We start from the raw sequence: 11,655 nt of genomic DNA, 5'->3' as shown, positions 1-11,655 counted from the left end.
AAACAATCCACTCGAACAACCATCCGATCGGCCCACTGACCGACCGGACAGGCTGTCCGAACGGAATGCCAATCTGAACGGTCAAGCCATTCGATCGGACAACCGTCCGGTCGACCAGCTGTCCGACCCTCCGACACTTGATTTCCGTTTTACACGTTGCTTATCGTTATGCTATCGAACTATTCAGGCTAACCCTACTCTCAAGTGCTCCCTTCAATCCATCAATCACTGTGAGTATACTCGATCCCTCTTTGCTTTCAGCACTTTTGGGTGTTACATACGTTACTTATTCTAAATCACAATCGAACACACTACTCAATTATTTTAAACGCTAACCGTTACCGCATGTATTACGTGACTAAATGAATGCTTGTTGTTATGTTTACACATGGAATGCTGTCTACCTGCCTTAACGACGATAATACTATAGTTTGGACTCAGCACCCGTTCACACGGGGGTTGTTAAGGACAATTACTTGCATGGATTACGGTGGTAATCATGTATTGCGAACTGCCTCGGGCAGTCAACCCGCAGTCATTGGTATCGATAGATCCATGTCGATAATTAACATGCTTCGTTTTCCTCTGTGTACGTGCTGGTTATGCGTAAACTATTTCGAACTCTATTATGCTATTATCAAACTTGTATGCTCACCTTTACATTATATGTATTGACTTTATTTTAACGTATGTGACATGTGTTTAAGATGCTTAGCTGCTAGAAAGGCGAAGCTAGAATAAAAGTCTAGAGTATAGTTGTCTGTAGATCTTGCAGCTTGAGTCTCTAGACATAGATAAACAATTTTTATATTTAAATCTGAGTTGTCGGAACAGAATATTTGACTAGATGTTATCTGTAATAATTTGTTTGCTATTTGAGGTACGGTATGGGACGTATTATATAAATTGAATGGTAATGATAGTTGTTATGGAAACTTCTGGACAATCTGCTTCGCTTAGTGCCATGCCTCGATGATTCCGCCATCGGTTGGGGTGTGACATCAAGCATTTGATCATCTGCTAAACGAAGTTTACCAAAGTTACCTGTTCGTAGATTCTTGACCATATCTGGGCATGAGATGGCATTGAAAGAAGCACCTGAATCCATAATCCAAGATTCAACTGAATCTTCAACAGAACAGATGAGAACATCACCTAATTCTTTCGAGGATACACTATTTACTTCTTTCTTTGAAGCGGGTTTTGTACATTGGCTTCTATAGTGACCTTTTTCTTTGCAATTCCAACATTCAACGTCTTTTCTATTCTTTGACTATCCCCTTCTTCTGGACTTGGACCTGCCTCGATTATGTCCTCTTTCGTTTCTTCTTCCTCTACTTTCTGTATGCAATAAAGAACTAGAATTAGAAGTCTCACCACTGCTTCTCCGTCTGATATCTTCGTTTACTATCAAGTCACGAATACTATCGAAAGTGAGTTTGGTAGTGCCGGATGCACTACTAACAGCTGTGACTGTGCCTGACCAACTATCGGGCAACGATGATAAAAGGAGTAGTGCTTGCACTTCATCTTCAAACTTTATTTCAACTGAGGCTAAACGAGAGATAATCGAGTTAAACTCATTTATGTGAGCGGTAACCGACATGCCTTCCTTCATCTTGGTGTTAACCAATTGTCGGATGAGGAATACTTTGTTTGAAGCGGATGGCTTTTCATACATGTTGGACAAAGCTTTCAATACACCATATGTGGTTGTTTCATTGACAATGTTGTAAGCAACACTCTTTGCCAAAGAAAGCCTAACCACACCCAAAGCTTGTCTATCCAACAACTTCCATTCTTCATCATACATGTCATCTGGTTGTTCACCTGACATAGGCAAATGCAAACTTTTCTGATACAATAAATCTTCTATTTGCATTTTCCAAAATCCATAATCACTTCCATCGAACTTATCAATCTTGATTTTACTATCTTCTGCCATTAAAAAATTACCAAATTACTACTAACCAAACGAGTTTGTACTGCTAAGTGGTAATTTATACGAGCGAAAGCAATAATCAGAAACAAATAACTTATCTGTTTCAAGCTTTAATGGCAAGGACAAGTATTGATTGATAATAAGATCTTGTTCAAAGTTGAGGGGCCTTTCTGATCAAATTGAAACTTTAATTTCTCCACCAGAAATAAAAGTTGAGGGGGCCTTTCTGTTTAAATTGAGAAACTCAATTTCCAACATAAAATAAAACACGTTCAATGTTTCTTCTTCCCCAATTCCACAGAACAAAAAAAATTAGGGTTCTTCTCTTTTTTCCCCTACGATCTCCCAAGAGAACGGGCAGATGACAGCGCCGGCGGTGCTTGTGACGGCGAAGAGAGGCAGCGGCGGCGGCTGCTTGCGACGGCGAAGAGGGGCAGCGGCGGCGGCTACTTGCGACGACGAAGAGGGGCAGCGGCGGCGGCTAAGAGAGGTAGCGGCGATTCTGATCGTTTCTGATCGGTTTCTGATCGGTTTCTGATCGGTTGGTTTCTGATTGGACTTTGATCGGATTCTGATTCCGATTTCACACTGTCAGGTATCTTCATCCTTCACCCTTTCTGTTTGTGTGTCGATCGAGAGCCAACGGCTCTGATACCAGTTGTTAGGAACAGAGTACACACACAAACACAGAACTCACACACACGTAATTTTCTGTTGAAGAACACAAAGATTTATAGTGGTTCGATCGATTCTGACCTACATCCACTATGGTAACTAGGAGTATTTGTTATTAGGCTTGGTACAAGAATTTACAGATATAAACAATCTCTTATATAAGATTGGATGAAATAGAAGATTGTCACAAAACATGATCCGTGAATAATGGGTTGCTGAGAAGATTGGATCATCTCAGCCCCTTATCTTCTTTTGCTGTTTTGATAAGAATGATTACCTGATGTCCACTTGCTCTAGTGGATTCACACTCAACAATTGATCAAGTTGTCAAGTGGTTGGCTTCACACAACAGTTACTACGTTGTTGTCTTAGTTATTGGAATAGTTTATTTTTAATGCATACAAGTTGACGGTAACCCGCGCGTTGCGGCGGGATATTGATTACTGAAGACATTTATATATATATATATATATATATTTTTTTTTTTTTGAATGAAAAATTTCTTTTAATCTCAATCGGTTTGTGAAGTAGGTTCATAAAATACGTTCAATCTCGAAAATAGCAGTGGTTTTTTTTTTTTTTTTACAAAACTCATAAAATACATACCTTTAGTTCTTGTAGAATCGTTTTACATATACTCATACCATCTTCATTTTTTATAATGGATAAGAGTTAATTACCCGGATGGTCCATGTGGTTTCACGTTTAGTCCCCACCTTTTGAAAATAGCAGGTATTAGGGATGAGCACAGTACCGAACCGATACCGATCCCGAAAATCCCGATCCCGATATTCATTAAAAGTTGATACCGAATACCGTACCGAAAATACCGGTATGGTATCAGTACCGGTTTTTCGGTATGATACCGAATTCTTAAATTGATATGTTAGTCATATACACTTTCTCTTGAGCAGGTACTAATATTTTGTTTCAAGCATGTTAATAGTTTAATAAATTCGTATATTGTCTTTTTGCCTTCTCAGTTAGAAATTAGAATTACCTAAATCATCTGCAAGGAAAAGCTATTCTGCTGTAGATCCATTCACTTTAATGTGTGTATACTAGAATGAACTGAATAATGTTTATGCAGGAAATATCTACCAGTACATGAATTATGGGTGGGAAATTCCTAGCTAGTGGGAAATCGGTACTAAATCGGTATTACTGAAAAATACCGGTAACAATCCCGAAAATCCCGATCCCGAAAAAATGGTAAAACGTATTGCCGATACCGATACCGAATACAACCGGTATGGTATCGGTACGGGACGGTACCGGTATGGTATCGGTACGGTATCGGTATCTGGTACCACATGCTCATCCCTAGCATGTATGCTCCCTATGGTTTGTTATTTTGTTACTCGGATAGTCCCCTGAGTAGATGTCAGTTAGTTTGGAAATAGCAGATATGCTCCCTATGATTTGTCATTTTGTTACTCGGATAGTCCCCTGAGTAAATGTCAGGGGACTATCCGAGTAACAAAATGACAAACCATAGGGAGCATACCTGCTATTTCCAAAAGATGGGGACTAAACACGAAAAAACATGAAACCACAGGGAGTATCCGGGCAATTAACTCTAATGGATAATGTATGACAAAGCTATATTTAATCTGAATCACTATACCTCCCAAACCTTTTGAACAAAAAATTATGGCTCAAATACCACATCATATTAGTCGAAATGTTTTGTTGGTTAAGTTTGACATTATATCAATAACTTAATAGGGGAATTGGTAATAAAATATGACCGTAATTTAAAGAAACTATATTCGTATATAAGTATTGTTTTAAGTAAATACATATCAAATTCAGATTAAAGAGGTTACAGTGAATTATATATAAAATTCAGATGAAATGGGGCATGGTGAAATTATCACAATCACTGTACTACAACCCATAAATGTAAAGCACATATCTCTAATACCTTTTGTATCAATGGTGGTTAACAACAAAATATGATTCTACAAGAACTAAAGGTATGTATTTATAAGTTATTGATATAACGGCTACCAATAAGCTATGCTGCCATCACCGCCAACGTTTTGATCTCCGTTTCACCCGCTTATACTACCAGATTCTGACGTTGATTCACAACCTCCTGACCGAGAAAAGAATTTGCAAATGTTCATGGGTGATAACATGACCGGACATTTACGGGGGTGGGGGCTATATTGGGTTTGAAACGGTGGTAAATGATGAATGAAGCGGTGGTTGTAGGAGAGGCGTCGGGTTTGGTTATTAACCGGTAAGTCACGACGGTATTTTAGTGATTTCGTCGGGTTGGGTTATTAACCGGTGGTAAGTCATGAAGGTATTTGAACGGTTTCGTCGGTTCCGTGTGTCCGCCTCCTATTTGAATGATTTTTGTCAAACGGTGCATTGGACCCTTTACGGTTGCCTAGGATTTTGTTAATTGTTGTTAAACCATTGTTCACTAAAGTTATATGTTTGTTTTTACATTAATTTTTCTTTCATTCAACCAAAGGAAATTTTTGTTACTTGATTATTAGAGATGATAGATGTAGAAAATCTCTGCTTGGAAGTCATCAAATCTTGAGTCACTGTTACACAAAGAACAATCTTCAAATCCAGAGATGAGTGAGAAGCATGTGTGAGTTCAAAGACATATCATGAATCATATTCTGAATTTCAATTCATATATAGTCATTTGGATCTTACAAATTGTTAGATGCAACAACGTAAATGGAATATCAAATTGGTGATCGATTGAAAGGGCCTGTGGGTCTAACACCACTTTGACACAAATAAGAAATCTGTTTAAAGGAATTACAAAGTTGGTTAAGGAATGGTTATTAATGTAACTGCCATAACAACAGACGTAACCTTTAATCCAAATACTACAACCTTTACATGCTATTATATTGTTTAGTATGTGGTAATTGGTAAGTAATGTTGCTATTTATATATTACGAAGCGATGTGTGCTAATAGGTGCGAATGGGATGAAATTGATTGTTAGTTTTCTGAATGGGTGTGAGTCAATTGTTGGTACCCCTTGTTGCTTTTTGTAGTTATATACTTATATATAATATAATATATAATAAACAAATGAAAGGGTGTGAGTAAAATGAAATAAAGGGTGGGACTTTTAAATAAATAAGACATAACCTAAGTATATAATGAAAGGGTGTGAGTGAAATGAACTAAAATGTGTGACTCTTAAACAAATGAGACATACCCTAAGTTGCTATGTGGTAATTGGTAAGTAATGTTGCTATTTATATATTACGAAGCGATGTGTGCTAATAGGTGCGAATGGGATGAAATTGATTGTTAGTTTTCTGAATGGGTGTGAGTCAATTGTTGGTACCCCTTGTTGCTTTTTGTAGTTATATACTTATATATAATATAATATATAATAAACAAATGAAAGGGTGTGAGTAAAATGAAATAAAGGGTGGGACTTTTAAATAAATAAGACATAACCTAAGTATATAATGAAAGGGTGTGAGTGAAATGAACTAAAATGTGTGACTCTTAAACAAATGAGACATACCCTAAGTTGCTAATTGTATAAGGGTATAATATTGGGTGTGATCTTTTTATAGTTATTAGGAGGTTGTTATTTCCCATTATCTTGGTTTCTTTTATATACAAATATCGATTGAATCAATAGATGAAAACAACCTTTGGTACCAATTTCTTTATGGTATCAGAGTAGATACCTAATCATTTTCAAAAACCCTAACCGGCTACACCATGGCCGATGATGATACTCAGAAAACCAAAATTGATAGTGAGGCCATTGATCATACCTCACCCTAACCTACACGTAGGGGCACAACATAGTGAGGGCGGCCAACCTCCGGACTTTTCACTCAGTAGTGGAGAGTATATAGTATTCGTATAGAAATTTTGTTTTGAGATTGTTTGCTGGAAACAAAGAAGAAGATGGTGTTCAAACGCCTAATGTCCCTAATATTTCAGGAAGATTAAATGAGGATCGTGATTGGATCATGGACTCGGGTGCAACTACTCATATTACATATCAAGAAACTTGCTTGAAAATGTAAATGTAGGAGCACTTGAGAAACCGGTCACGATACCCAACGGGGAAGCCATTCTCGTAAAAGGGAAAGGTGATCTTGTCCTAAAGGGAGGAATAAAAGTTAACGGGTTCTTCTCATGCCAAAATTTACTTGCAATTTTTTATCAGTTAATTGTTTAACAAAGGAACTCAATTGTGCTGTTACGTTTTTCCCTGACTTTTTTTTTATCTTGCAGAGCTTGAGGAGTGGAGACTTGATTGGAGCGGGTAAGTGTCGTGGCAGCTTGTATCGAAGGAAAGTAATCTAATAATTGCAAATTCCAGTTTGTAAGTTATATATAATAGTAACAAGTTTTTTTTTGCTGTTGTATATTGTTTTGTTGTTGTGAAATCTTTTGTAAATGGTTAAAATTAAGTGACCTATATGAAATAGATAAGAACTTTGTTCTTATTTAGTAATTATTCTTTTCGAATTAAGCATCAAGTAAACATGTATAAGGCTAAATAATACTCCGTAACCAATTTCATAACTGCTACAGTTGTCTGTTTGTCAAATATGTAAAAGACACATGCATTTAGTCCTCATAGTGATATCATCAAAAGAAAAATGTGTTACAATTTCAAAATTCAAAAGGTCTTCGTTGTTTTAGAAGTCATGTCAAAATAGAAAAAAAAAATGTGGGTAAGCCTCCAGTCATTTTAAAATGTTAATATTGTAATGACATATATTATTAACAAAGGGATTGGAAAATAACTTGCATCTAGCGTTCACATGCTTATTGACTTATCAGAAATCCTATGGAAATTTCGTCTGTAGAAGAAGTTAAATATGTAATTAAATACTCATTAAGAGGTTAATGTGTAATTTAATTTTCTATAAGTAACATTTATTTTGGGTTAGTAGCTAAGCAAGTCTTGAGTTTTACAGACTTCAATACTAGACCTTATTCCTCAGCTCTTTAAGCAAGTCTTGAGTTTTACAGACTTCAATACTAGACCTTATTCCTCAGCTCTTTGTTTCTTTCGTTCATATATTTTTACTTACTTTTTTCTGGTAAACTTTTATCTTAGTTCCTTCATGTCCGGCTCCGTTGTAGCAGTCTTACTCTTTTCTTGTTATAATCTTTTGTATGCCCCTTCACTTGCAACTGCTACACCAACAAGTGTAGCAGCATCTGCTCTTTTGAAATGGAAAGCCAGCCTTGATAAACAAAGCCAATCAGTTCTTTCATCATGGGTTGGAAGCAACCCATGCCATAACAACTGGACCGGAATCGGTTGCAGTAACGCTACTACAGCTGCAGAAAGTGTTGTAACAAGCATCATAATTCAAAATGTAAACTTAACAGGTACACTTGATGATCTTGATACATGGTCACTACGAAATATTGAAACTTTTAATCTTTCATATAACTCGCTCTATGGCCACATTCCTTCCAGTATTGGGAACATGTCTAATCTCAGAAATTTATACCTGGACAATAATAACTTCTCAGGGTTGATACCATCGGAGATAGGAAATCTAGGATCTTTAAGAGAGCTTACTTTGACCAGTAACAGTCTTACCGGTCATATCCCATATAGCATAGGTAACCTCACGAATTTAACTCGACTTCATTTGTTTAGTAACCGTCTTATTGGTCATATCCCAAATAGCATAGGTAACCTCAAGAAGCTAATTTTCATTGCCATACATGACAATGACTTTGAGGGGCCAATCCCTCCAGAAATTGGGACACTGAGTTTCCTAAAAAGCATTGACGTTTCTCAGAATCATCTTACTGGAGTCATTCCTTCTTCAATAGGAAATTTAACCTCTCTCTTATACCTTTATCTGTATAGTAATGAACTTTCTGGGTCCATTCCATCTGAACTTGCTGCTGCTCGGGATCTCATAGATCTTGAAATTGACAAGAACCATATCACAGGTACCATTCCAGTTACCCTCCAAAACTTCAGTAGGCTAGGAAGGATGTACCTTAGTCATAACAACATATCTGGGTCGATTCCAAATTATTTTGCCAATTACACTCAGCTTGCAGAGTTGCTCTTAGATGATAACAAATTCAGTGGCTTCATACCACCTGAGTTAGGAAAGAGAACAGCTCTTGTTGCAATGAACTTGTTCATGAATAATCTTGTAGGTTCCATTCCTCAAGATATGAATCTAACAAACATGATAAAATTCTCCGTGTCTAACAACAAGCTCTCTGGTCCTTTACCAGACAATATATGTGTCTCAGGCTTTCTTAATCATTTCACTGTGAGCAACAATCTCTTCTCCGGCCATGTACCAAAGAGCTTAAAAAACTGTAGTAGCTTAGTCAGAGTCCGGCTTGAAAATAACCAATTGACCGGAAACATCTCTGAAGATTTTGGGATATACCCGGAGTTGGTTTATATGGACTTGAGTTCCAATAAGTTCTATGGCGAGGTGTCTAGCAACTGGGGGTCCTGTACTAATTTAACTAGCTTAAAGATATCCAACAACAATTTGTCTGGAATAATATCTTCAGAGGTAGGAGACGCAACAAAATTAGTGGTGCTTAGTCTCTCATCAAATCACATAGTTGGTGAAATTCCAACAACCTTTAAAAACTTAAGCTCACTGATGAAGTTGAACTTAGACGACAATAAGCTGTCAGGTACAATTCCTTCAAATTTGGGAGATCTGCACAACTTGGAAGAACTTAACTTAGCACAAAATTCTCTCACCGGCCCAATCAATGAAAATTTAGGAGACTGCTTAAAGTTAAGGAGCTTGAACTTAAGCAATAATATATTTGAAGGAATTATTCCTATTGGTATTTCCAAGTTGGAAAAGTTAGAATCTCTTGACCTCTCTCACAATAATTTGACTGGAGGTATACCACCACAGCTTGGGGGTTTGACAGTTGTACAATTGTTGAACCTCTCTCACAATAACCTCACAGGCTCTATTCCTTTAAGTTTCACTGCAATGTTAGGTTTAACCACAGTCGATGTATCTTTCAATCAGTTAGAGGGCCCACTTCCAAAGATGCGAGCATTTGATGATGCTCCAATGGAGGCACTTGGACATAACAAAGGGTTGTGTGGAAATAACACAGGATTAGCCTGTCCCATCCAGCGTGGAAACCAAAGTGATCAAAAGAAGGCTTCGGTTGTGATTCTGGTTGTGATTCTGATCATACTTCCTACATTGGGATTTATGTTGCTTGTGGTTTTTATTGTTTTCACATATTGCTACCTCCATAAACGAAACCTAAATGCAACCATTAGGCCACAGGAAACTAAAGCAAGACCTTTTACCATTTGGAGCTATGATGGGAAAATGGTGTATGAGAAAATGATTGAAGCCTTGGAGGACTTTGACTCGAAGCATGTTGTTGGAATTGGTGGATACGGAACTGTTTACAAAGCAGAATTGTCATCTGAAGTTTTTGCGGTGAAAAAAATTCACGCACCAGAAGATGGTGAGGTGCAAAATCTCAAGAGTTTTGAAAATGAAATCCGAGCTTTGACGGAAATACGTCACCAGAACATAGTCAAACTCTACGGATTCTGTTCACATTCACGTCACTCATTTTTGGTGTATGAGTTCTTGTCCGGAGGGAGCTTAAGGGACGTACTGAATCACATGGAACAAGCTGTTGAATTTGACTGGAAGAAAAGGGTGAATACTGTTAAAAGTATTGCAAAGGCCTTATCATATATGCACCATGATTGTTCACAACCAATCATCCATAGGGACTTATCAAGCAACAATATTTTATTCGATTCCGATTGGGTTGCTCATGTGTCTGATTTCGGCACTGCCAGGCTATTAAAACCAGACTCGTCAAACTGGACTTCTTTTGCCGGGACGCTTGGTTACATTGCTCCAGGTATATATAAATCAATCTTTCAACTAATTGTATGCAGATGATGTTGACTTGAGTTTTTGTTTTGCAGAACTTGCATACACGATGGAAGTGAATGAGAAGTGTGATGTTTACAGCTTTGGGGTACTAACACTAGAAGTTATAATAGGTCAGCATCCCGGAGATCTCCTCACAATGTTACAAGACACAAAAGGCATATCTCATACTGATCTTCTGGACCAACGCCTTCCTCCGCCTGTGCAACAAGTTGCTCAGCAAGTGGAACAACTTGTTGAGGTTGCAATCTCATGCGTGCAGAAGAACCCTCAGTATAGGCCATCGATGAAGGATATTACTCTGGACCTCTCAGTAGAGACGCGTGCAGCCAAAAGGAACAAGATCTCTACCTGAACCTTGGAGAGGAATCTTTGCTTCAAATCTTTATTACTACCTACTTAATGTTATATAATATGTTTATTTTCACATTATAAATTACCTTACATAATTTGTTGTTGTTCTATATTTTTTATTCATATGACAAGATATATAATAAAGTTCAAGAACAGTAAGTAAAGCCGTCCAGTAATTTTCCTGCTGAAGAAAAAACAGTCACCAAATCTCTAACTTGACACAATTACAGTCAAAGCTCTTAATTGAAACGACTTGATGACATAATTCTCAGTCATTTTAGCATCTATAAAAAAACTTCTTTTAGCTGTAAATGTTTTAATACTTAAGCTTTTAGTCAGAATAGGTTCATAAAAGCTCACTAAGATTCAGTCATTAGGACTTTTGATGAATTTATTATGAAAAGGCAATTGACAAGCAATGCACAAGAAACAATTAGCCAAAAAATTTCAGCATAATTTATTCACTTGTGATTAGTTTTAGTGTCATCTAAATTCTTGGTTTCTTATTATGTTTGGTTAGTCATGGCATTAGATCCTTTTTAACAAAGCTATTGCACTCACCCCTTATGTCGAATTGTTTGAAATTTCATTGAGACATTTCGTCAAACACATGAATTGTGTGACAAATCAACCAAATAGATAAACGAATACTGGATAAAGTTGAACCCAAAGAACTGGGATTTTGAAGGGCCCTTCCATCTGCGACACTGTTGGCAATAATTTGATTTATAGCCTGAGTTTATTAATTAAGTTGTAATATTATTTAGAGTTAATT

At 37.1% G+C, this 11,655-nt stretch overlaps 1 protein-coding gene across 1 annotated transcript; it reads left to right on the top strand.

The window, feature by feature from the left end:
• The first annotated feature begins 2,178 nt into the window (after positions 1 to 2,178).
• LOC110915003 (probable leucine-rich repeat receptor-like protein kinase At1g35710) lies at positions 2,179 to 11,042 on the top strand. Its single transcript, XM_022159626.2, has 3 exons — positions 2,179 to 2,537; positions 6,865 to 10,494; positions 10,562 to 11,042. Exons 2-3 carry the CDS (start codon positions 7,707 to 7,709, stop codon positions 10,879 to 10,881), a joined length of 3,108 nt encoding a protein of 1,035 aa, XP_022015318.1. The 5' UTR covers positions 2,179 to 2,537; positions 6,865 to 7,706; the 3' UTR covers positions 10,882 to 11,042.
• The last annotated feature ends 613 nt before the right edge of the window (positions 11,043 to 11,655 follow it).

The sequence above is a fragment of the Helianthus annuus genome, chromosome 16, assembly GCF_002127325.2.
Source record: "Helianthus annuus cultivar XRQ/B chromosome 16, HanXRQr2.0-SUNRISE, whole genome shotgun sequence".
NCBI classification, from domain to species: Eukaryota; Viridiplantae; Streptophyta; class Magnoliopsida; order Asterales; family Asteraceae; genus Helianthus; species Helianthus annuus.
Note: the sequence above shows the minus strand (reverse complement) of the source record. Positions and strands in the feature narration are given on the sequence as shown.